Source organism: Lagenorhynchus albirostris, chromosome 2 (genome assembly GCF_949774975.1).
Source record: "Lagenorhynchus albirostris chromosome 2, mLagAlb1.1, whole genome shotgun sequence".
Lineage (NCBI taxonomy): Eukaryota > Metazoa > Chordata > Mammalia > Artiodactyla > Delphinidae > Lagenorhynchus > Lagenorhynchus albirostris.
Genome location: NC_083096.1, coordinates 165,141,327 through 165,168,211, shown reverse-complemented (window position 1 = coordinate 165,168,211; position 26,885 = coordinate 165,141,327). Strand labels below are relative to the sequence as shown.

Genomic DNA, 26,885 nt, shown 5'->3' with positions numbered 1-26,885 from the left:
AGTGGTAGAGCTTAGATTTGAACCCAGGTCTGTCAAGTTGCAAAGCCTGTGTTCCTAACCACCATGTTTCCAAAGGAAACTGCTCTGGGACACTCCTCTGCAATCCAAAGGTCCTGCCTCAAGTAGAAGCTTCTGGCTGTGCCCAGTGAGCCCTGTTTCACTCGAGCATCTCATCTAAATCCTACCTATTCTTTAAGACCTAGTTCACCAGTCACTTCCATAAAGCCTCCCTGATCCTCCCAAGCAGGAAGGTCTTTCTGCCTTCTCTAAACCCTCAAAAACTTCCATCTTCACCTCGACTCGCACCCACTTTCTACTGCCTGACTCCCCTGCAACTATACTGAACTTCTCAGACCAGTCCTTGAGCTCCTTGAGAGAAGCAGTTCTTGGGCATCTTTGTTTGTTCCACCAGCCAGGCAGGCCCAGAAGGGTGTGGTAGGGTGCCAGCTCCCCTCCCCCACTGAGCTGTAATCTGAGTCTTGGGCTGGGCTCAGTGAGGTGAGGTGGCCCTGCCTCCACACTGGCATCCTGCCTACCTGGTACGGCATCCAGATTCCTGTGGGCCCTGGCCCCAGGAGATAAGATCTCATTCCCTGGTTTGAGGGCAAAGATGCTATAAAAAGCAGAGCACCCAGGCTCAATATTGGCTTGTGAAGGAGTACAAAAGCCTGAAGAATTGATGGGTGAGGGCAGAAGCTTCTGGGTCCCAAGGCTTGCACTTGGTTCTCCTGCAAGGACCTGTATGACCAAAGCCAAGTGGCTTCTCGGCCAGGAACAGCTCTTCTGATGCACAGTCCAGCACGAAGCTGCCGTTCCTTAGGCTTTTAGGGCCCACTAGAGAGGTACCAATGCTTAGATACCAACATCAAGGCCAAAGACCACAGCCCCTCCTCTTGGTCCAGCTCTTACTGCCTAGAGACCCCTGAGTTAGTTAACAGAGCAGGGAAAGCCCTCCCTGCCCTGCCGTTAATTCACTTGTGAATATGGGCACATCCTCTCTCGGCCTTAATGGCGAGATGAGAGGACTGGATCAAAACATCTCCATCTCTCCTTTGGGCCCTGGAGCCACAGGCTATGATAAGGTTCTTTCTACCTCTAATATTCTACAGGTAGAATAATATTGTCTACTTTCACTCCCGGAAACAGAGTCAGAGCAGGAGATGGGGGTCCTCAATCCAAGAAACAGGAGAGGTCAATCGGGGCTGCCTAGTATTGTGCCCTCAAAGCCTGTCCCCTTAAAAGGCAATGCCTTGTTTCTGCTGCCTCCAAGGTAGCTGCTTCCAGTAACAGAGCCTCAGAGGACGGTCTGGGCCCTGGCCACTTTAGGAAAAAGGGCAGGAGGACTGAGTTACCTCCCAGGGTGTCAGCTGAGCTTACCTTGGAAACCCACCAGAACCAGGGGGCAGAATGAACCCAGTACTTGCCCTGTCTACACTGGGCAGGGGAAGCCTGCTTCATCTGCTTTGATCCCCAATCCGGTAAAGTTTTTCTCTGCTTTACAGAATCATCTTCCCTCCTCTTCTCCTGGGACAGAGCTTGTTCATTCTGACTGGATTCACTCCCCTTGCCTAGAAGGAGTTCTGCAGTTCCCCGGGCAAACCCCTCTCATCCCAGAGGTAAGTACCACTTCGTCCAAGGAAAGCCCTTTACCCTTCTTCAGATTCCCACAGGACAAGGGCCAAAGCTCTTAACCTTTGGCCGGGGGGTGGGGGCACAAATCCTGCTGAGAATCTATGGCTACTATGGGCTTTCTTCCTCTGATACAAACACACAAATGTCTGCAGATATTTGGAGGAGGATGGTCCATGGGTCCCCTGAACTCCATCAAGAACTCAGAAAGAATCTCAGAAACCTAGATCTAGATCCTAGAAGAACAGCAGGTCCCCAAGTCCATTCTCCCACCTAAGCCAGGATCCCTTCTAACAGCAAGTCCCCCTGAGAGATGTTCCTCTTCTCCACCTGGCCCACTGCTCAAGATCACCTCCTTCAGGGAGCCTTCCCTTGTCTCTCCCCCTCCTCTCTGAGCCCCTCTGCATCCTAGCCAGAGCCACACAACTTCCCACCTGTGCTTTCTCCCCTGTGTGTTGTCTTACTTCCCCTGCAAGTGAGCTGGCTCTCTGCCGACCCATTCATTTAACCCCATAACCCTGAGCTAGAGTTGGAGATGACCATTACCATGAACTTGAGAATTCTGTGCTTTGAAGCCAGTGCTCATGATAGCAGTGGCCCATTCCCCCAAAGGATGGGGCTGTGGAGATCTCCTTCCGAGGGTCTCAGGCTGCCCAGGCCTCACCAGAGGAGGGGCTCCTCCGGGACCACTGCCTTTCCTGCTGGAAAGTCCCGGAGAGCCTTTCAACAACTGAAATCAACAGACAGGGAAACTAAGACCCGGGGAGGCAAAATGACAATATTCAAGAAAGAGGCAGAGCTAGGACTAGGATCCAGGTCCCTGATTCCCCGCCTGGAGCTCTTTTCCTTACACAAGTGGCTTTATAAAAACTAAATCCGGTTACAATAGCCAGGACATGGAAGCAACCTAAGTGTCCATCAGCTGATGAATGGATAAAGAAGATGTGGTACATATATACAATGGAATATTACTCAGCCATAAAAAGAAACGAAATTGAGTTATTTGTAGGGAGGTGGATGGACCTAGAGTCTGTCATACAGCCTGAAGTAAGTCAGAAAGAGAAAAATACCATATGCTAACACATATATATGAAATCTAAAAAGAAAAAATGGTTCTCACGAACCTAGGGGCAGAACAGCAATAAAGACGCAGACGCAGAGAATGGACTTGAGGACACGGAGAGGGGAAAGGGTAAGCTGGGATGAAGTGAGAGAGTGGCATGGACTTACATACACTACCAAATGTAAAATAGATAGCTAGTGGGAAGAAGCCACATAGCACAAGGAGATCAGCTCAGTGCTTTGTGACCACCTAGAGGGGTGGGATAGGGAGGGTGGGAGGGAGACACAGAGGGAGGGGATATGGGGATATATGTATATGTATAGCTGATTCACTTTGTTATAAAGCAGAAACTAACACACCATTGTAAATTATACTCCAATAAAGATGTTAAGATTAAAAAACAACAAAATCCGGAATTCCCTGGTGATCCAGTGGTTAGGACTCCACGCCTTCACTGCTGAGGGCATGGGTTCAATCCCTGGTCAGGGAACTAAGATCCTGCAAGCCTCGCAGCCACAAAAAAAAAAAAAAAAAAAAGATTAAAAACTAAAATCTGCCCTCACACTCTCACACTCATATATGCACAGAAAATTTCTGAAAAGATGCAGGAGAAAGTTAACAGTGGTAACCTCTGGGGAGTACGACAGTGGAGGTAGTCAGAGAAGTGAGGAGGAAAACTTTTACTTTTTACCTTAATACCCCTCTCTACTGTTGAACATGTTTTATTTATTCATATTATAAAAATAAACCTGCCACAGAAAGGAGATTCTGGCCCCAGCCCACTCCCAACACACACACAAAAACAAAGAGAAGACATAAGTCAACGTGTCTAGGTACAACTATAAATTTGCAAGGCTGCCTTTTTGCATGGTTTACGGCACTGGTCTCATTAATTCACAGTCACAGTGCGGTCGATGACTCGATGAATCTTCCTAGGAAAAGCTTAATTCAATTAGGGCTCTCGGCAGTTCCCTGACGAAGCTCTGGTATCTTGCTTTTACTTATACAAATTGAGGGTAAACCAAACAGATGCAGACTTTCCCAGAGAGACCCCAGCCAGCCCAGAGAGGATGCCCTAGAAGACCCTCCATTAGAGCCAGGCCGAGGGAGGCAGAGGGGGAGGAAGGCGGCTGTGGCAGCAGCACTTACACAGGTGCTGGCTGACGCCGAGAGCATCACTGTGTCAATCTGGTTTCTTGTCTTCCTCAAAGGCTTCACGTGGACACTATCTCTACACGGAAGTCAGTCATGCACTTATTTGTCCCCCAAGTATTTAGGAGCCCTCCCCCTGTGCCAGGCACAGAGAAGAAAGCAAACAAAGGCTCTGCACTCAAGGGGCTTCCATTCTTGTAGGAGTCCTGTCCTAAGAACAGCTCTCCCTGTCCTGCCTGCTTGCCTAATTCCTCTCCATCTTCAAGACTGGCTCAAATTCCACCTCTTCCGAGAAGCCTTCCCTAACCACCTGTGCCCTCGGGGACTGCTTGTTCCCTCTGAACTCTGCCTCTGCCAGGAGTCTGCCGAGACCTCAGCACAGATGGACCATTTTCTCCAAACAGACTGGAAGCTCCTGGTGAGCCAGGCCTGGGTCTCACTCTTCTTGGTTCCCCGATGTGCCACAAGCTCAGAGCCCGCTGGCTGGTTTCAGCTGACTTGCCTCTACGACCCCACCTCGGACAGATGAATTGATTAGCTGCTCTCAGTCCTGGCTGGCCAGCCCAAAGCCAGAGCCTCTGTGAGTCTGCCTGGCACACAGCAAGTGCTACGTAAGTGTTAGCTACTTATTATTTTGGTGAGCTCATAGATTCTGCCTGACACAGCTGTGATGTCACCTCTCGGCTTTTCAGTGGCCTGGTCTCAGATAGGCCCAGCGCTGTGGAAGGGCCAGTCTGGGCTTAGGGGTAAGTGTCCCCCAAGGGACCGGGAAGGGGACTTGGGAAGGAATAGGAATTCTCATCCTGAATCTCACTCAGAGCTGCTTAAGGCTATATGTTTTCAGGAAAGAACTTGCCTGGGTAATTTGGGGAAACTCCAGGTTCTCAGCAAGTCAGTGTCAGAACTCAGGGGTCATGTATGACCTAACAGACCCCAAAACTGGCCCCGCATGTTGAAAGAGCTTTCAGGGGAAGGAAATGAAGTCAGCATGATTCCAGGGAAGGGGGGCAGCCCACTGATCCCGGCCCAACTCAAAACTTAGTTCAGTTAAAATTAGATTAGCCTGTAAGATTAAAAATACCCACATAGGGCTTCCCTGGTGGCGCAGTGGTTGAGAGTCCGCCTGCCGATGCAGGGGACACGGGTTCATGCCCCGGTCCGGGAAGATCCCACATGCCGCGGAGCGGCTGGGCCCGTGAGCCATGGCCGCTGAGCCTGCGCGTCCGGAGCCTGTGCTCCGCAACGGGAGAGGCCACGACAGTGAGAGGCCTGTGTACTGAAAAAAAAAAAAAAAAAAAAACCCACATATAATCACGGCCTGCCTTAAGTACCAGTTGATGTTTGTTGGCATCTAAAGAGATGGTTGGGCCCAGCGCAGTGTGTGCAGACAATCTTGGGGAGACGTGTCTGACTCAGACGTTTACAGGGGGAGCGAGTGCTGCAGCAGGAGGTCCACACAGGCAATGCATGACTCAGGAATAACCCAGGTCCTGGGTTTGCTTAGTGAGCCTTCTCTCCCCACCACGGAAGGAAAGGGGGGGCAGGTGGGGGAGGGTGACAGGAGGAGGGAGGGAGGGAGGGAGGCAGGCCCGCCAGCTGTGGACAGGCTGGCATTCCCGAAGGGAGCCCAGGGCTACTGAGCTCCAATGCCCTGTCCCTCCTGTGTTTCTGAATGCCACCACCTCTGAGAAGGGCTATTTGCTTCACGGTAAGACTTGGAGTGGGGGGGGGGGTCACTGTTTTCCCCCCCAACCCAAGAAATGATCCACAGAGAGCAGCCAAGACTTGAAATGCCTTTAATCCTTCCCTGTTCAAAATGATCTTGGGAAAAATAAAACTTTTGAACCGAAAGGGAATCAGGGCATGATGATGAAAAGAACAAGAGCTCCAAAGTCAGACAGATCTGGGCTGCAACCCCACTGTTTTCTAGCTGTGCGAGTACCTGACACAGCCTCTGAAACAGGAGCTGAATAAGTGACAGCTAATATAGTTAACAAATATTTAACATAAATATTACAAATTAGGAAACGAGGGCTCAGAGAAGTAGTGCCTTGCCTAAGGTCACACAGCTAGGCAGCAAAAACCTAGCACCATACCATATCTCAGGGTCTCTTGACCCCTTCCCTCTCCTGCCCCATTCAGCATGTGTTCTGTTGTAATTCACTTCTCTGCCTGTCCTTTCTCCTCCCGGAGGGCCTACAACACATCAAGGGAAAGGAAAAGTTTCCATTTCAAAAGTCTGCTGTTCCACAGACTGTGAGAATGACAGGTCCCAAGGCTGAGTCAGCCTTCACACTCTCACACACTTTCTTCATACAAATACAGGCATGCTTGAGGGGTTAAGAACTTGGAGTTAAGCTGGCCTGGGCTCCAGACCAACCCAAACCACCACGCTCCTTTAGCCCCTCGCTCCTCCAGGAGGAAACAGTGTCTCTCCTGTCAACCACTCAAGTTACCAACGTGGATGTGCCTGGTCATTTACTCTAGTTAAAGACCCTTGGAACCTCTGGTCGCCCTTGATCTTCACAACGACCTGGCCAGGCAGGAAAGAGGACACGGCCTTGGGTTAGAAATCCAGGGATTGTGTCCTTTGCCACTTACTTGCTAAGTGACCTCAGGCAGGTCACAACCTGGGGCTCGGTTTCCTTAGATGTAAAATGGTTACATCAATACCACCTGCTATTCTAACCCACAGGACCATTGAGAAGATCGGAATTAAATACTGTACACGCAAGTGCTTTGGAAACAAGTTACAATACTAATGAGAATTACTACTAAACTCCACTTGCCTTACAGGGCTAAAGAGAGTTGTGCCATCTGCTTCCAGCACAGAGGCTGCCTCTCAGGGGATCCTGCTGGGCCCCAAGGGTAACCAAAAGCAGCCCAGTACCCTTCCAGCCCAGAAGCAGGAGATGGTAATCACAAGGTTAGCCATCCCCTGCTGGGCAAAGGAAACTACTCTTTAAGTGGCATTCCCCTGCCCAAGCAGGGAAGAAACAAGCTCAGTCAGACCACTCAGAGAGCAAAGAGACGGCAGGCAGGGTCACTAGCAGAGGATAAGGGATAGGCCCAGCCTGGCTGCGGGATTCAGGTACACATATATGGACTCACAGGGACAGAGGATGGGCCCAAAGCCGGCACAGAACCCCTACAGCTTTCTCAGGGCAGGGAGAGGGCTTCCACCATCAACAAGTGTCAGCCCCCAGAGGGAGTCCTAAAATCCCGGAAGGCAGGTGCAGTGAGCTGGGCTCCCACCCCGTGCAGGGGCCCGGGCATCTGCTGAGGAGGACGTGAGGGGCAGGAGATGCAGCTGCACCCTGAGAGGAGACTGTGCCAAGGCGCAAACAGAAGATAAATGGCAATGCAGCATCACAGCAGATAACCCCTTTGGGCTGTTTCCTCATCCTTGAGACAGAGAGCCTTTATCTCATAGGATGATAGTAGGAATTAAATGAGATTACTTTTATAAAGTGCCTGACACCACTCTGTAGATACTCAATAAATGGTAATTCTTACTAAAACACACAACCCCCCCCCCCCAACAGAAGAGATGTCACAGGGCAGGCTAGGCCTAATGCCAAAGTTGTGGATAAACAATAAGGGATACGGTTTTAGGGGAGAAATGAAAGCAACGGCTGTGGGCTGGAGTGGGCTGGGAAGACCGCCCAAAGTGGAGGAATCTGAACAGGCCCCGAAAGCTGCCACAGCACGTTGGGCTCTGTGCTAGCATTCCCACGTCTGGTCTCTACATCGATCCTGGAAGGTAGAGATGGCATCCTTACCTTCCCGATGAGGCAAGTCAGGTTCAGAGAAACCAGGGGCCTGGTCACACAGGTACCGAGGGGCAGGGGCAGAGCCCAGGCTTTTGTGACAACATCTGTCCTTCCCACCAGAGCTGGAGGGGCTAGGTGGGGCGGGAAGGAGAGGCAGGGTGCACCTCATGGGTGTTCAGCTGAAGGAAGTGCAGGCGATATGACCAACAGAGGCCCTCTAAGTGTCCTGGAGCCTCAGGACACACATGTCCTACCTGAAGCTTCTTCCCAGTCCCCAGATGACCTCCCCTCCCACTATCCTGAAGTCACTCAGCTGTTTTCCCAAAGAGGAAAAGGTCACCTTTTTCTTTTTGGAGAGTTCCATCTGGGCTTCTAGAGACAGTTTCAAGGTGACCTTTAAGTTGTTCCTCTCTCCTTCTGAGAAGGGAGAGAGGGAAGTTCTAGTCTTACACAGGAAACCAGTTGCTGGGTCTGATATCCACGCACGTGAAGTGGGCAATAATGATCCCCATCTCCCCTCCTCACGGGCTTGCTCTAAGGAGGAAATGGCAGAACACACCTTGCAAACACCAAAACCAGAAAAAGCTATAAGATGTGAAGGGACAAAGGAAGGTTTTTTGGTCTCTGATGAATACCTGCTTCACAGGCTGCCAGGAGTTCCGGATCCGGGATATGCGTAAACAAACGCACGGGGTGCCAGTGGTGAGCTGGGTTACAGTGAGGTTCTCCCTTGAAACAGGCACTGGACTGGGAGCCAGGTAAACAGAGACAACGCGGAATTCATGCCGGGTCCAAACCACAATGGGAGGCGGAGGTGGGGGAGGGGAATGGGCCTACCTAAGGCTTGGAGTCATTCTCAGAGTTCTCCCAATAGTCTAACCCCAACTCACGTCACGAGCCCCTCCTCACCAAGGAAAAGGCAAGAATCCCTGGCTTTCAGAGAGAGAAAAAAGGCCCAGAGACCGGAAGTGACTTGCCTAATGTGACCCACTGAGTCACTTAGAAAAGAATCCATTAGCATCTACTCTAGAACTTCAGCTCTAACCCCACCCTTCCCACACGCATCTCCGACAGTATCTACCTGAGGCTCTGCTCAATGATTAGGACAGGAGTGAGAAAGGCGCACTTCAGCACCTTCTATTTTTAAAGGAGGGGTAACTTGCAAGGGAAGCAGCTGCCCCAGATGACAGAATGAGGCCTCCAACATGGCTCCTACCCATGCTGGGGTCTGAGAGAATAGATAAGACCCCAAAATGAACTCCTAGGCTCCTGGGTAACTGATAGTACAGAGGGAGCATGGCCTCGGCACACACCCCATCCCCCAAGTCTGTTGGTGCCATGTCCCCTCCCCACAGGACCTGCTCTGGAGGCAGCTTAAGGGAAGGAAGAACAAAGTCAGTAGGACTGACTTTCAGTCCTTCCTGAAACCTTACGGAGGGACTGCTGTTGGCAGCCTAGGTTGAGAGATTTGTAATCCTCCAGCCTCAGAGGAAGACTGTAGGAGGCGCTGAGGCAGGGATGCATTTACCTTAGGTGGTTAAAATACCAACAGGAGCAGCTGCAACTCACTGAGCGCTTCCTATAGGTACAAAGCCAGCTTTACGTGCGTTGATTTATGTCATCATCACGCCAGCAGCATTATAGCTAGATACTATTGTTTCCCCCTTTTTATATTTGAGGAAACTGAGGCTCAGAGAGGGTGTGTGGCAGAGTGGTGCCAACCTCAATCCAACACTGCAAAGGGGAAGCTCCCCGGTGGCCTAGTGGTTAGGATTCGGGGCTTTCAACTGCCGCAGCCCAGGTTCAATCCCTGGTTGGGGAAATGAGGTCCCGCAGGCGGCGTAGCCAAAACAACAAAACAAAACAAAACAAAAACACTGCAAGGTAAAGGGAAAAATGGGCTTTCACTTTTTGCCACCTGAACTGGGACCCTTAAGATCTTTTGGCCATCTTTCTCTCTACCCTCTTCCCAGGATGGCCAGATGCTAGGGCACTCCTGTTTTCAGAGGCAGAAAATTGCCCTATCAAGCCAGAGACACAGTCTCTTGGAACTACAAATGCCCTCGGAGATCATATCCAGCCTCCTCACTTTACGATGAGAAAACTGTGGCCCAAGGGTGAGTGACTTGCCAGGGTTACCCAAGTCAGTGGAATGGCAGAAATGTCAGACCTGCAAGAGGCCACAAAGATCAACTGACAAGTGGAGAGGCATGACTGGCCCAAGGTCACAGAGGGAGGTGGTATAAGAGGCCACGTTTCCTAACTTCTAGACTGATACCCTTGTCATGGTACCACCTCTGCCAGCTGCCCAGGGTCCCGGGCACAGTTCTGGCGGGGACGAAGCAGGCCAAGCCTGACCCCATCAGGATTAGAGGTAATCAGTCCTGCAGAGACAAACTCCTGACTCTCCAGAGTAGGGTCTTCGTGGTCATGCTGTCGACCCACCAGAAGGCACTGAGACCCACAGCGTGTGCACTAGCCTCGAACGCCCTAACACAATGCCAGGTGAGGGGGTTGGAGAGAGGAGGGCAATGTATAAATAGTGCTTATGAGGCCTCTTCCTGGTCTCACACAGGCAAATGACACATCAGTCACTTCAGCTTCTCACCAACAAATTAAGACACAGGGTTTCACGATTCAATTGAGACGCTTGCCAGTTTCACAGATGGGCGAGACCTGCAGAAAAAGGCCCCAGCTTGTTCAAGGTCATGTATTTGTCAGAATCAGTACACATGGCTCCCCTTGCCCAGGCCTCGATTTTTTTCCGGGAAGCTGGCTGCCATCAGGGGATAGGTGCTGGTGGCCCAGCTCCATGTGCAGGCCTGCTACCGTCACAGCACCAAAGCCCCGTATCAGGAAGCCAGCTCCTGGATCAAAACAGAAGCACGAGTGCCCTCCTGCAGCATGTCCCAGAGCCTGCCTCATACCAGCCTGGCATCGCCACTGAGCTCCTGCATGTCCTTGGGAAAGCTGCAAGGCTTCCTGCCAAGAGTCACAAACTCTCCAAACCCAAACCAGCAGAGTTCCAGGCCCCCGTGCCTTCCACAGCTAGCTGGGGGCTAGAAAAGCAAAGGCAGCTTTCAAACCCCCCCACCCCCTGCCCCCCGGACACCACTTCAAGGGGCTTCTAGGCTATGCAGGCTCTGGTGAGCTCCATCAATCAGCCAGCAGAACAGAGTGCTCGGGCCTAGCAGGGTGATAATCCTCTGGAAGGGAGCAACTTTTCTGCCTCCTTCTCCCAAAAGGAACGTTTCAAAGTCTCTTCAGCTCAGAACATGCTGAGCTCCTCCACCTGTCCCTCTCCCTCTTGGATGAGCAGCAGGCAGGCCAACATGACAGCACCTTGAGACACAGCTGGGTGCAACCTGGAGATGAGCTGGGGCCAGACCAAGCCTGACCCTCCTCCACTCTCCCTCCACCCCCAAACCAGACTTCAGGAATTCCCAAGGCCCCCGTCCCATAAACTGTATAAGGAATGGCATTCCCAGGCAGGAAACTGACTCAGGGGCTCCTGAGCAGCCTGGGCAGGCAAAGCTGACAGATAACACTCTGGGGATGAAGGAAGGTGAGGATATGGGGATGCCTCATCTTCCCCCACACCTGTAAGTCTCCAGCACACAGGTCCCCCACTACACTCAAACTCCTTAGACAAACCAAGTAAAAACAGCCTCCATCCTGGAACACCCTCCCATGAAGCATGTAATTACGCTGGTCGCTGTGGACAGAGCGGACTGTGCCACTTGCTGAAGACACTCCTGTCTCACACAGCTGGGTGCCTGGCTCCCCTCGGGGTCTGTCCCAGCCAGAGGAGACTTGCCAGGCCTGGAAGCCTCGCTGAAGGTACCTAGTACCTGAAGCATCCCATCCTCTGGTCCTGCTCTCTCCCACGAACAACGCTGGCTCCAATCTTAGGAGGCCTCAGACCACAGAGGCCACGGAGCTCCAGTTTGAGAAGGACCACGATGATGGGATAGAGCCTGCCTACTTTACAGCAGTAGTCCAGACCTTTATTCCTAGGCAGCCTCAAGTGGTAAGGATGGTTCAAGAAGCTCATTAGTTTGGTGGCGGCGGAAGCGTCGGGGGCGAACTGCACTTACCTATCTTCATAAGGCAGGCCAGCAGGATCCAGAGGGAGATTTCGAAGGGTGTGCGCACGTGTGTGTAGTCGATGCCCAGGACTGGAAAGACCTTTCGAGATTTCAGGCTGTGTTCAGTGAAGGAATGGTTAACAGGGCGGCTCTCGGGGGCGAGCTCCGGCGGGGCGGTGGTGACCTCCCCAATGGAGCGTTCCCGTGGCGGCTCTGAGCCTCTGATGGTGCTGGCAGTAGGGCTGGGCTGGAGGCCATGGCTTCTAAGAACGGGTAGCAGCCCCACCAAGGCTACTGCCACAAGCAGCGAAGGGAAGATTCGAGGCGGAGAGAGGCCACAGACACCAGACCAGAGAAGCATCCTGCTGCCACCCTCGACCCTTAGCAGAGTGAGAGTAAGACCTGGGACATAGGTGGCAGGGGGTCAGCAGTGGGGAAGAGAGACTGGGGGAGTCTCTAAGCAAAGTTCATGTTTTAGAGATGTGTTTTTGTGGAAGCAGTCCTCTGGAAGTGGAGGAAGGCTGGGTTCACGATCTAGAACTCCAAACTGGGGAAGAGGGACAAGGACTCAGGACCGTAAGAGAAGACCAAAAAGGTCTGGAACTCCAGGCCTGGGAAAGGGGGTGGGGGAGGGGAGAGACTGCACCCTAGGGACAGAGGAAAGGACAGGATGGGTTGGATCCCAGGCAAGGAAAAGGAAAAGGGAAGGTGGGGACCCTCGGCTGCGGAAAGTGACTGATGAGCTGGGACTCGGCTAAGGTAAGGGGCAGGGAGCCTGAGCTAAAGGAAGGGGATCGAAGGGGGTGAGACCCAGTCCAGGAGAAGAAGAGAGGGGGCTGAGAGCCCAGGCTGCAAGGAAGTGAAGCCAGAAAGCGGCAGGGAGTTTCCCCACCCAAAGAAGGACCGGGTGCAGGCGCGCCGGGCTGAGATTCCGGGGAAATGGAGGGAGGCGGAAGGCGGAGGCAGGCGGCCTGGCGAGAGGGCGCCTTGGCGCGCGCTGAGGGTGGCTCGCGGTGGGCCAGCAGCGAAACGCCCCTCCTTGCGGCCCCGGCGCGGTGCTGCGCTGCGCCCTGGCCCAGCTTCTGGTCCTCCGCGTCCAGCTCCACTTCCAGTTGCAGCCCCGGCCCCAGCCCCGGCGGCGGCGGACTGCTGCCTCTCCAAGCCCGGCGCTGCCACTTATAGGCACCAGCGAGCAGCCGGTGCAGCGGGCTAGAAGGACCTGTCAGCGCCCGCTCAACGCAGCGACCCCTGTCTCCGAGGAAAGGAAGTATCGCGTCGAAAGAGGAGGGAGAGTCAGGGATGGCAAAAAAAAAAAGTCTGGAATCTACAGAGATTCTGACTAACATGAGTAAAATGCTCTACTATTTACAAAGAGCCTTCATATCCACATCCACATCCACAGTCTCTTGGAGACTCCCCAATAATCTTGTGAAGGATGTATTATTATCTTATACATTTAGTTACCATGTGATCTTGAGCAAATTACTTAACTTCTCTGTTGCACAGTTTTCTCATCTGAAAAAGTGGGGATAATGGGAGTACCTATATCTGCTGATCTGCTGTAGTATAGTATATGTGATGACTAAATGAGATAATCTATGTAAAGTGTTTAGAATGGAGCCCAGCCTATAGAACAATTATTATGGTTCCACTTTTGCAGATGAGGAAACAGGTAAAGAGAGTTCCTTAACTAGTATGTAAATAGTTATATCGGTTTGCTAGGGTTACTGTAACAAAGTACCACAAACTGGGTGGCTTAAAGAACAGAAATTTACTGTCTCATATCCTGGAGGCTAGAAGTCTGAAGTCAAGGTGTCAGCAGAGTTGGTTCCTTCTGAGGGCTGTGAGGAAAAATCTGTTCCATGCGTGTCTCCTAGCTTCTGGTGGTTTACCAACAATCTTTGGTGTTCCTTGATAACTCCAGTCTTCACGTGGTGATCTCCCTGTGTCTCTGTCTCTGGGTCCAGATTTCCCCTTTTTATAAGGTTTCCAGTCACACTGGATTAGGGGCCCATCCCAATGACCTCATCTTAACTTGATCATTTTCAATAACCCTATTTCCAAATAAGTCCACATTCACAGGTGCTGGGGGTTAGAACTTCAACATCTTTGTGGAGGACACAATTCAACCCACAGCAGCAGTGGAACTGAGATTTGAACATATAGTGTTGGTTGAAATTTGTAAGATTTGAGAGATCCTGACCATACACTGGAATCCTTGGAAAGCTTTTAAACACTACCATTGCCTGAGACCTTCAGAGGTTTGTATCCACTTCCTCCAGGGTAGTGCCCAAGCAAGATGGATAGTTTTTCAAAAGTTTCCCCAGGTGATTCTCAACTAGGGTTGAGAGTTATTGAGATTACTGAAATGCCACCCTTGTTTTGCAGAAGAGTGAATCAAGGCAGAGGAAGTCCAAGTGACTAGCTTGAGATCATAAATGATGTCAAAGGGCTTAGTTCAATTTAGCAACTATTTATGGGCCTCTTGACAAGGCTTTGTGATGGGCTTTGGCAACACAGACATAGACATGGGGAGGAAGGAGGTGGCAGTGGTTAGGAGGGGGCACAAAGTGGACACAACAAGGGCTTCTAGGGTGCTGATAATGTTCTCTTTCTTTACTGGGTGGTGGTTACAAAGGTTACACAGATGTAGTTGTTCTGTGATAACTCATTGAGCACTCATGATCTGTGTACTTTTCATGAGATATGCTCTCCCTTCACATAAAAGTATATTCAAACGCTACTAGAGTGATGTGATTGTGACTGAAGGTGCCGACATTAAACTGAATTCTCTGTACTTCACATTCTCCTGGCACAGGTCCAGCCATTTGGGAGATGACAGAAGAGCCTAGAAAAGCCTTCAGAGAAATCCAAGGGCCTTGTGTCACCTGGAGCAGATGAAAGGAGAACATCAGCTATAATGGAAATAACCAAAGAGAGGAAAAGCATTTAGGACAAGGATCAGAACAACGACAATATGCCTCACATGGTTCGGTCCTTTATAGTTTACAACCAAGTGCCCCAGGTTTATCAATGATCCAAGTCCTGGTGCTCAATAAATAGTAGCTATTATTCTCATTTCCATTTCACAGATGAAAAAACTGAGGACTCAGAGACATAAAGCCATTTGGCCAAGATCACACAGCTATTAGGTAACAGATCCAGGACTTAAGTCAGTTTTCTAACATCTTAATCCAGAGCTCTTTCAAAACACCACAGGTTCAGTGTAGAAAAAAGGAGGCAAAGGTGGGGCTAGTGGAGGGAATTTATGCAGGTGACATGGGCCAGAACCCTGAGACCTACAGCCCTTTCCAGTCTTCTTTTTTTTTTTTTTTGCCATGCCGCGTGGCTTGTGGGATCTCAGTTCCCAGGGATTGAACCCAGGCCACGGCAGTGAAAGTGTCAAATCCTAACCACTAGACCATCATGGAACTCCCAGTCCTTTCCAGTCTTGAGGTCAACATTCACCCATGCACTCTGATCCTCCTCACTCTCTGACTCTCCCTCATTCTGGTCCTCAGTCAGTCCTTGGGTGCCAGCCTTGGAGGTAGCAGATCCCATGAGAACCAGGACATAGCAGCCCTAAGATCCTCCACAGCCTGGAGAAGGTTGTATCAACATGACAGTGCCAGGAAAGAGCCCTTGGGACAAACCACCTGGGACAGCCCGTGGCCAAGGCCCGGCCTAGACCAGGCAGTATAGCATAAGAATTAAGACTAAGAATCTAGCCAGATTGTCTAGGTTCAGATCCCCACACCACCACTCACTAGTTAGAAGACCTTGGGTAAATCAGTCAACCTCCCTGATTCACTGTTACTTCCCCCATCACATGGAAACAGTAATGCCAATCTCATGGGGCTGTTCTAAGGGTCTTAGCCAAGGTACATATAGAACTCAGGGCAGCAGCCAGCAAGTACCACATATATTTACCATCCTTATCTTTATTTACATGTACTGAGGGCCTCAAATGTAGACTTTCTGTGTTAGGTCCACATGAAGTTATACATTCAGACACAGAAACACAGGCTAGAAAGAAGTCCCTCACATCTGTGAAACTGGTCCCATCATCAGACTACTCCCTCTGTGGTATGCTATGAATTTAATAATTTTATATAAATTATACTGCTGTGTATTCTGCATGTTTTTTAAATTTTATTATTTATTTTATTTTATTTATTTTTGGCTGCTTTGGGTCTTCATTGCTGTGTGAGGGCTTTCTCTAGTTGCAGTGAGCAGGGACTACTCTTCTTTGCGGTGTGCAGGCTTCTCACTGCGCTGGCTTCACTTGTTGCGGAGCACGGGCTCTAGGCGTGCGGGCTTCAGTAGTTGTGGCACACGGGCTCAGTAGTTGTGGCTCATGGGCTTAGTTGCTCCGCGACATGTGGGATCTTCCCGGACCAGGGCTCGAACCCGTGTCCCCTGCATTGGCAGGTGGATCCTTAACCACTGCGCCACCAGGGAAGTCCCTCTGCATGTTAAAAGCATGATCTTGTTGAAGGTAATCAGTTAAAATATGCTGCAATATTTGTAACCCTGTTTTAGCAAGTCCTCTTCTTTTTTTTTCCCCCCTGGCCACCCCATGCAGCATGTGGAATTTCCTGGACCAGGGATTGACCAGGGATCGAGCCCATGCTCCCTACAGTGGAAGCACGGAGTCTTAACCAATGGACCACTGGGAAAGTCTAGCAAGTCTTCATTTTTTAACCATTGCAGGCCCACATTACTCTTGACTCAGAGGGGCCATATATCTGCAGACTCTTCTTCCTGCAGATCCAGAACAGTCTCAGGATGCCTGGGCCTGGGTGGTAATCCCCCTTGCTTAGGCCATGTCTGCTCCTCAGTCCCCCTCATTGAATCCTTTTGCTAAAAGTAATGGGAATTTTATGGAATGGCTCTAGCTATGACAGATACGTAGCAAACAATGTGTGGTGCTTGGGAAGGATCCTCTGGGCCACTTACTAGCTGTACATCATGAGCGAGTCATATTTTGTTTATGTCACTCAGTTTATTCATGTGTAAAAAAAGTGGGTGAGGTCAGAACACCTGCCTTCAAGGTTAGTGCAAGGATTAAATGGCTGACGTATGTCAAGCTCAGTTCCTTACACATTATTGGCACTCTGTCACTGAGTTCATTTCCTTATTTCCTTTGTTATATAACATCACAGCCCTGCAAGGCCCTCTTCCTTTTTTTTAATAGTCTTTTTTTTAATATTTATGTATGTATGTATGTATGTATTTTGGCTGCGCCGGGTCTCCGTTGCAGCACGCGGGATCTCCGTTGCAGCATGTTTAGTTGTGGCATGTGGGATCTTCAGTTGCAGCATGCAAACTTCTTAGCTGCGGAATGCATGTGGGATCTAGTTTCTCGACCAGGGATCGAACCCAGGCCTCCCGCATTGTGAGTGCGGAGTCTTACCCACTGGACCACCAGGGAAGTCCCAAGGCCCTCTTCTTTCAGTCTCCCCTTCACTCACTTCACTCCAACCACACTGCCTCCTTGCTATTTCTCAAATACTGACAGCCACGCTTCTACCTCAGGGCCTTAGCACTTGCTGTTCCTTCTGCCTGGAACACTCTTCTCCAGATATCCACTTGGCCTACTCCATCACATCCCTCAAGCCTTTCCACAAATCTTCCTTCTCACCACTACTATGTGGTGACTCCTGATACTTCCCCTACCTGACCACTACTACCACTACCACTCAGGCCCAGCCACCTTCTCACATATGATATAATAAACCTATTTACTGTGTTTATGGTTTACTGCCATTCCCCCCCATAGGATGTGAGCTCCAGGAGAGCAAGAGAGCCCTAATGAATGAATGAATGACAGGGTATATTACTTGCACATGAGAAAACTAAGGTTCCAAGGAGAGAGTCAGTTGTGGCCACAGAGCTGGGAAGAAGGGGAGCCAGGTGAGAATCCAAGTCTGTCTGACTCTGAAATCCAAGCTTTTCCCACTTCTCTGGGCTGACAGCCAGCATGAAAAAACATGCACGTCCTCGGCAAGTAGGAGAGCGTTGGTAAGGAGGTAGAATTTGTGATCCAGTGAATGGCTTTTAAGCTAAAGTCATAATTCACTCAATAAACATTTAGCACCTACTGTGTGCAAGTCCCTGTGCTTCCTGCCGTGGGAGACTTGACTATGAATCTGATCGACATCCATTGGTGAACTTGAAACTCTTCTATCTACTCACAGGCTGGAAGTCCCGTGGGCACCTCCATCTCCACAGGTACTAGACGCAGCCCCCCACCTTCCCCTGAACTTGCTACCACTCCACCTTCTCAGGTACAGATTGCTTGGCCCTGCTGGAAACAGTAGGATTTAGTAGGCTGGAGGGGAAAGGCCCAGGGTTTGAATTTTATTGAGTGCCCTTGGGAGATTTTGATGCAGATGGTCCTGTCTACACTTTGGAAAACTCTGGCCTGGACTATTAAAGTAAACTTTTTATTGTTCCCACATCCAGTCTGTGCTATACACAGCTTTCAGGGAGAACATTCTGAGCCATGGTCCCCCTGTTTAGACAGCTGCAGACCCCATTCCTGACATGGCACTCAAGGGCCTTCACACATTCAGGGCCACAAACATTTTTTGCCCTCTAATTATTTATAAAGACATTTGAAAGTATAAATATAATATAACAAACATCAAACTTTTTACCTTTCTGAATTATCAGCTGTTACAGTTTGTTCTATTTGCCTTCAATTTTTTTTTTACAGATATCTGCACTATTTTATCAAATTTTAAAGTCTCTTTGAACCTTCACTGACATCAGCCTCTATCAAGAATGTAATGTAGGACTTCCCTGATGGTCCAGTGGTTAAGACTCTGCCCTTCCAATGCAGGGGGTGAGGGTTCGATCCCTGGTCGGGGAACTGAGATCCCACATGCTACACGGCCAAAAAAAAAAAAGTAATGTACATCAACATCTACCAACGACAGGGCAACCTCTATCATGAGCGTAATGCTTTATTTTTTTTAATTTTTTAAAAATTTTTTTATTTTTCTTGCGGTATGCGGGCCTCTCACTGTTGTGGCCTCTCCCGTTGCGGAGCACAGGCTCCGGACGCACAGGCTCAGCGGCCATGGCCCACAGGCCCAGCCACTCCGCGGCATGTGGAATCCTCCCGGACTGGGTCACGAACCCGCATCCCCTGCACTGGCAGGCGGACTCCCAACCACTGCGCCACCAGGGAAGCCCGCTTTTTTTTTTTAATTAAATTTATTTTATTTTTGGCTGCTTTGGGTCTTTGTTGCTGCGCATGGGCTTTCTCTAGTTGCAGTGAGTGGGGCTACTCTTCGTTGCTTTGCGTGGGCTTCTCATTGCGGTGGCTTCTCTTGTTGTGGAGCACGGGCTCTAGGCATGCAGGCTTCAGTAGTTGTGGCATGCGGGCTTCAGTAGTTGTGGCACGTGGGCTCAGTAGTTGTGGCTCGTGGGCTTAGTTGCCCCGCGGCATGTGGGATCTTCCCAGACCAGGGATTGAACACGTCCCCCGCATTGGCAGGCGGATTCTTAACCACTGCGCCACCAGGGTAGCCCGCATTATTCTGACACCTTAACACACATCTCTTCACCCCACACTCCCTTTCAGCTATTGCCAAAAACTTGAGAGAATTGTCTGTACTGCCTGCGTCGTTTCTCTCCTCCCAGACTCTCAAATCTGATCGTTAGGTTTTCACCCCCATATGCTGTACCTAAAACCACTCTTGTCAATGTCACTAATGACTTCTGTAGGAGAATGAAAATCTCTTCCTCTGCCCATCTTAGCTTCTCCAGCTGGGGCTGCGTAAATTATACTAGCAAAAGACAGATTAACAAGAGAAGAACAAACAGAAGTTCATAAACATGTGCATCATACACCCAGAGATTAGTGACTCAAAGATTAGTTAGAACTTGGGCTGATATAGCATCTTAGCAAAGGAATGATAAACTTCTAGAGAAGTGACAAGAGAAAGGAAAAGGATCTGACTCTAGGGGCAGCAAACCGTGGGAAGGCAAATCAAGGGAAATGATGGTAGATAAAGGTTAGTTAGTAAAGTTTATATATAGATTCCTCCAGAGCTGTCTCCAGGCTGATAAGGGTCTAAAGTTGTCTCTGGTGATTGACTTCTATCCTTCCTGGTAGAGACAGGAGGAGGGACACCTTTATAGATGTGTGTCCTGCTTTTATGCAAATAAGGGTAGGGTAGAGAAGCCTCTCCTTCTTCTCAATTGCCTCTACCTCCAAATAATCCTTATTTGACGTGAGTTGCAAAAAATAGTAATAATAATAATCCTTATGCCAAAGTGGCATATTTTGGGATGGCACATTCTGCCACCCTGTACCTCCATGTTGCTTGATCAAATGGTCATTTCTCAGTCCTCATCTTTCTTTACCCATCAGCAGCCTTCAACACTTTTGATCACCTGATCCTTCTTGGATCACTTTCTTCAATTAGCTGGCTCTCTCTCCTGGCTTTTCCCTGGTTTTTCTCCTGCCTCACTGGCTGCTCCTTCTCAGTCTCCTGTTGCTGAATTCGGCCCCTTCTCCCTTTCCTCCTCCTCAGCTGCAAACTCTGAATGTTGGGGCCCCAGGATTCAGTTCTCACATTTTCACTGCTCTATATCTATATTCATTTCTGTGGTGATCTCATCCTTTCTTGTGGTTTCAAATAAGATCTATATGCAGACGATGCATAGATTTTCATCTCCTCTGCTCAAAACTCTAGACTTTTACGTCCAACTGAACACTCAACGTGTCCACCTGGTTGTCCAACAGAAATTTCAAACTCAGCATGTTCAGAAAGAAACCCCAGGCCTTTCCACCCCGTCCCCAAACCTGCTTCTCCCAATGTCTTCCCCATCCAGGAAACAATCACTCTGTCTTCCCACTTACACAGGCCAAAAACCTGAGTCATCCTTGACTCCTTTCCTGAATCCAATCACTTCTTTCCACCTCCACTGCTACCACTCCAGTGCAAGCCACCACCCATTTCTTGCCCAGATTATTACAATCGCCTCTGGGCAATCTCGCTTCAACAAAGAAGTCTAAGCCCTGTAAAGCTTAAGTCAGATACTGTCACCCCCTGCTCAGACCCCTCCAAGGTCCACATGACTTATAAGGACCCACCCAATCTAGCTCCCACCTCTCTCTGGCCTCATCTCTTTTCCCCTTATTTGCCCTTATTCCCTCTGCTTTAGCCACCCTGGCTTCCTTGCTATTTATTTTTCAAACACTCCAGGTTTACACCTTCCCAGAGCCTTTGACCTTGTTATTTCCTCTGCCTGGAATGCAGTTACCCTCAGGTATCGGCATGGTTTCCTCCTTCGCTTCCTTGGGGGTCTCACTCAGATGTTATCTCTCAGTGGGGCCATCCATGACCACCACACCCCACACCCTATCTCATACTCCCCCTTTCCTTCCCTTCTTTTTTCTTTTTTTTGGCCGCGCCAACTACTTGCAGGTCTTAATTCCCTGACCAGATCGAACCCAGGCACTCAGCAGTGCAAGTGCGGAGTCCTAACTGCTGGACCACCAGGGAATTCCCTCCTTCCCTTCTTTATTTTTTTCCACAGCTCTTTCACTGTCTGACTTACTACATATTTTTATGGTCTGTCTTGCCTTCACTAGAATGTAAGCTCCATGACAGCGGGGGATTTGAGGCAGAGAGCATGATGGTTGGTAGGACAGACTTGGAGCCATTATGCCAGGATTTGATTGCTGTCTCTACCACTGTCCAGCTGTGTGATCCTAGCAAGTTACTTAACTTCATTGCCCCTCAGTGTCTTCATAAGTTGGGGGTAATAACAGACCCTGTGTCATAAGGTTACTATGAGAATTAAATGAGTTAATGCATGTAAAGCGCTTAGAATTTTACCTCTATAATAGTAACTATATAACTATAGCATAACTATATAGTAAATGCTGCATCAGTGTTTGCTATTATTATTATTGTTATTATTATTGCTACTATTATTACAGAATGCTTGGCTCTTATTAAGTCCTATACAGTTGTTAGCCCTTATTCACTGCTATATCCTCAGAACTGAGAATAGCACTTGGCACATAATAAGGTATTCAAGAAAGATGTTAGGGAATTCCCTGGCAGTCCAGTGGTTAGGACTCAGTGCTCTCACTTCCAGAGCCCCGGGTTAGATCCCTGGTCAGGGAACTAAGATCCCACAAGCTGCGTAGCACAGCCAAAAAAAAATCTGTTAGATGAATGAATTAGGATACATGTATACATAAACAATATAAAGTATTTTGTGTGTCTTTTAAATTTATATCAGTGGTATCATATCATATATATCCTTCTTCATCTTTACTTTTTCACTCAATATTTGTAACATCTAGCCATATTGATATATAGAGATCTCATTCTTTCCTTGTAGCTGCTGTATAGTAAATATTCCACCACATTTATATATCTCAATTTTTATATCTGTTCGCCTATTGATAGACATTCAGGTTGCTCCAATTTTATGTTATCGTGGACAATTTGTATCAAATGCCTTTATAAATATCTCTTGGTGTCCATGTGTAAGAATTCTTCTCTCTATATACTTGAAAATGGAATTTCTGGATTGCAGGGTTTGTACATTCACTGCTTTCCTAGACTAAATTGTTTTCCTAAAGTACCTTTGGCCCTTCTGCCTGCAAGTATGAGAGAACCATTTTTCCCATATCCTCCTGGTTTATTTGAGTCAGACTTTTTATTCTTTGTTAATTTCATGGGTAGAAAATAGTATCTCATCATTTTTTTATAGATAAGATATTTTATTTATTTAATTTAATTTATTTTTTATTTTTGGCTGTGTTGGGTCTTCATTGCTGCGCACGGGCTTTCTCTAGTTGTGACGAGTGGGGGCTATTCTTCGTTGCAGTGCGTGGGCTTCTCACTGTAGTGGCTTCTCTTGTTGTGGAGCACGGGCTCTAGGTGCGCAGGCTTCAGTAGTTGTGGCGCACAGGCTTCAGTAATTGTGGCACGTGGGCTTAGTAGTTGTGGCTCACGGGCTCTAGAGCGCAGTCTCAGTAGTTGTGGCGCATGGGCTTAGTTGCTCTGCGACATGTGGAATCTTTCTGGGCCAGGGCTCGAGCCCATGTCCCCTGCACTGGCAGGTGGATTCTTAACCACTGTGCCACCAGGGAAGCTCCCTGAAGTACCTTTCTTATCACCCCCTATAGGAGGTCACATGCTACCCACATGACATTACTGGTGATGTTATTACCTTTCATCACTTGGTTTAGTTGGTGTTTCTCCACTGTAAAGTTACTATTTTCCCCCTTTCCCTACTCTATTCTTTGGAAGTGATATCTAATCATTCTCATTTGCATTTCCCTCTGCAGTTGGGAGTTCCTGGGAGAATTACCTCTTCGTCCTTTGCTTATGTTTCAACTTGTTTGCTTGTCTTTACTTCTCACCGGCTTCTAGGTGTTATTTATATATAAATTGCAATTATCTTTTTCCAGAGAGTCATTTAGTATTTTAATTTTGTTCATAATGTCTTCTGCCATTTTTAAGTTTTTAATTTTAATTTAATCATATTTACAAATGGTTTCCTTTAATCTTTGTGCTTGCTGAACTAGCTTTTGAACACCTAGCCATGAGTCAGCAATCCCTAAAAAATCGTTGGTTCTCCTGACTTGATTCATGTTGCCCTTTTGCCTCGAATGCACTTTCTCCTTTTCACTGCCAAACAAGCTCCTACTTATCTTCAATGCCATAAACCAAATAAAACCTTCTGTGGGAAGCCCCTCCCAATTCCCCCAGGTAGAATTGGTTGCTCTCTCCACAATGCTCTCACAACTTGTCCACACCTTTATTAAAGTACATATTGCGGACTTCTCTGATAGTGCAGTGGTTAAAAATCCACTTGCCAATGCAGGGGACACGGGTTCAAGCCCTGGTCCAGGAAGATCCCACATGCTGCGGAGCAGCTAAGCCCATGCACCACAACTACTGAGACTGCGCTCTGGAGCCTGCGAGCCACAACTACTGAAGCCTGCATGCCACAACTACTGAAGCCCGCGCACCTAGAGCCAGTGCTCCACAACAAGAGGAGCCACCGCAATGAGAGAAGCCACTGCAATGAAAAGCCAGTGCACTGCAACAAAGAGTAGCCCCCGCTCGCTGCAACTAGAGAAAGCCCACACACAGCAATGAAGACGCAACACAGCCAAAATTAATAATTTAAAAATATAATAAAGTACCTCATATAAATGGAATCATACTTTTTCTGTCTTTTTGTGACTGGCTTATTTCACTTTAGCATAACATCTTCAAGGTTCATTCATGTTGCATCATGTGTCAGAATTTTTTTTTAAGACTGAATAATATATTATTGTATGAATATACTACATTTTGGTAAACCGTTCAACAGTTGATGGACACTTTGGTTGCTTCCATGTTTTAGCTATTACGAATAATGCTGCTGTGAACACGGGTGTACACAGTAGTGTGTCTTCAAGACCCTACTTCCAATTTTTTTGAGTATATACCAAGAAGTGGAATTGCTGGGTCATAGGTTAATTCTGTTTAATTTTTTTGAGGAAACGCCATACTATTTCCCACAGCTTCTGCATCATTTTGCATTCTTACCAACAGTGCACAAGTGTCCCAATTGTTCCACATCCTTGCCAACACTTGTTTTTTGTGGTTTATTTTAACATCTTTATTGGAGTATAATTGCTTTACAATGGTGTGTTAGTTTCTGCTTTATAACAAAGTGAATCAGTTATACATATACATATGTCCCCATATCTCTTCCCTCTTGCATCTCCCTCCCTCCCACCCTCCCTATCCCACCCCTCTAGGTGCTCACAAAGCACCGAGCTGATCTCCCTGTGTTATGTGGCTGCTTCCCACTAGCTATCTATTTTACGTTTGGTCGTGTATATATGTCCATGCCACTCTCTCACTTTGTCCCAACTTACCCTTCCCCCTCCCTGTATCCTCAAGTCCATTCTGTAGTAAGTCTGCATCTTTAATCCCATCTTGCCCCTAGGTACTTCATGACCTTTTTTTTTTTTTAGATTCCATATATATGTGTTAGCATACAGTATTTCTTTTTCTCTTTCTGACTTACTTCACTCTGTATGACAGTCTCTAGGTCCATCCACCTCGCTACAAATAACTCAGTTTCATTCCTTTTTATGGCTGAGTAATATTCCATTGTATATATGTGCCACATCTTCTTTATCCATTCGTCTGTTGATGGACAGTTCGATTGCTTCCATGTCCTGGCTATTGTAAAAAGAGCCGCAATGAACATTTTGGTACATGACTCTTTTTAAACTATGGTTTTCTCAGGGTATATGCCCATTAGTGGGATTGCTGGGTTGTACGGGAGTTCTATTTTTAGTTTTTTAAGGAACCTCCATACTGTTCTCCATAGTGGTGTATCAATTTACATTCTCACCAACATTGCAAGAAGGTTCCCTTTTCTCCATACCCTCTCCAGCATTTATTGTTTTTTGTATTTTTGATAGTAACCATCCTAATGGGTGTGAGGTGGCCAACTAATTCATCTTTGTAACCGAACACTGGGCATGATGCAGTCAATGTTTATTGAATGAATGATTGAGGCTATAACCTGGATCAGTGGTCTTCAGACTTTTTGCTCTTGTGCCCCCTTAAAGATTTTTTTTAATTCCGCATTTGTGAGGATTCCAACAGGAAACAATGCACTCAAAGTAAGACAATTCAAGAAGGTCATATATGCAAAGAAGCTAATGTAGGAGGTGTGGTCAAGGTGTAGGGAAATGACAAGGGATTATGCAGGAAGCTGGGAAGGGCAGCAGCCAGGCTGTTACCACCTGAGGTCTAAAGGGCAATTTCTCTTCCTTAAGAGGAGCACTAACTTTCTGTCCAGGGACAGGGCCAGACTGACTAGATGTCCAGAGGTGGGAACAAGGGGAATAGAGACCCTAATCTCACTCTCTTCCCTCCCTCCTGTCTCCTGCCAGGACTTCCCATTGACCAAATCCAAGCCAAGGCTAGAAGGCATAGAGCCGTTGATGACCCCCATCCAAGTCAGCCAACCAGGGGAGAGGAAGGAAGGAGTAGGTCGAAGAATGGACCTGCTGGTCCACATGCAGGCTATCTGGCACGTTTTAAAATTGACAACAGAAACGTTCATCTTAGGGACTTCCCTCGTGGCACAGTGGTTAAGAATCCACCTGCCGATGCAGGGGACACAGGTTCGAGCCCTGATCCAGGAAGATCCCACATGCTGCGGAGCAACTAAGCCTGTGCGCCACAACTACTGAGCCACGTGTTGCAAATACTGAAGCCCGCGTACCTAGAGCCCGTGCTCCGCAAGAGAAACCACCACAATGAGAAGCCCGTGCACCGCAACGAGCACTAAATGCAGCCAAAAAATAAATAAATAAAATTAAAGATACTGCAGTTTAAAAAAAAGGAAAATAAAATGAAGGAATGGATATAGATCAAACTTTTAAAAAAAACAATAAAATATTCATCTTAAATGTAAGGCATTGCAAAGGATATACTTGCTAGCATATTGAAAATATTTTAAATAAAACTGTTCCATCATCAGTTGAATGTAAGTATCATCATGGTTTGCTACTCACTGTTATTCATGTCAAGAAAATATCAGCACAAGCTGTACATTAGCAGGCAGAAATGCTACATCATTATTTGTTTTCTTTTTCAATGTATAGTTACATTTTGCTTCCTCTCACAGAATGTTCTCCTAGGGTAATATATTTTCTGCTGGAAAGTCTGTTATTGATTACCTAATTCATACTCCCAACAGAAATTTATATATATGATTGCACTTTAAGAAATTTTGAAATTTAAATAATTTAAAATTTCCTTTGACTCTAAAGCTCTATGTTTTAAAATTTCTTCTGGATTGAAATATCACTTTTTATTGTATTAGTACACAATTGATCAAAGCAACATAACATATATCTTTTGAAAAATGATTATTAAACAAAGAGTAAAATGATATTGGAAATGTATCTCTTACTGAAATAGATTTTTTTCAATTAGTTTATGTATTTATGAATAAATGTTACTTATTGCTGGAATGAAGCTGGGTTCAGCATCAACTTTATATCTATTTTTAACTTTTATAAATAGAAACTCTGAGAAACCTTGTTCAAATAAATAAGTAGCTGAAAGCAGAGGGAGTTCTGTTACAATAATATCACTTAATTATTTGAATTCTTGG

General features: G+C 47.8%; 1 protein-coding gene and 1 long non-coding RNA gene across 7 annotated transcripts in view; one reads left to right on the top strand and one right to left on the bottom strand.

The window, feature by feature from the left end:
* The window catches only part of SLC9A1 (solute carrier family 9 member A1), a 49,430-nt gene extending 36,574 nt beyond the window's left edge, over nt 1–12,856 (bottom strand). Inside the window, exon 1 of the mRNA XM_060140933.1 lies at nt 11,715–12,856. Coding sequence (XP_059996916.1) covers nt 11,715–12,066 — 352 coding nt within the window. The 5' untranslated portion in view covers nt 12,067–12,856. The remainder of the gene's footprint in view (nt 1–11,714) is intronic.
* On the top strand, nt 1,344–26,609 carry LOC132515061 (uncharacterized). 6 transcript variants are annotated; one of them, XR_009539029.1, is made up of 5 exons: nt 1,344–1,616; nt 4,249–4,455; nt 13,775–13,966; nt 14,524–15,791; nt 25,654–26,609. It is a non-coding gene; the product is annotated as an uncharacterized LOC132515061 (long non-coding RNA). The 6 variants fall into 6 exon arrangements; XR_009539027.1 differs by having other exon boundaries at nt 4,046–4,455; nt 13,788–13,966; XR_009539026.1 differs by having other exon boundaries at nt 4,046–4,455.
* Nucleotides 26,610–26,885: the final 276 nt, after the last annotated feature.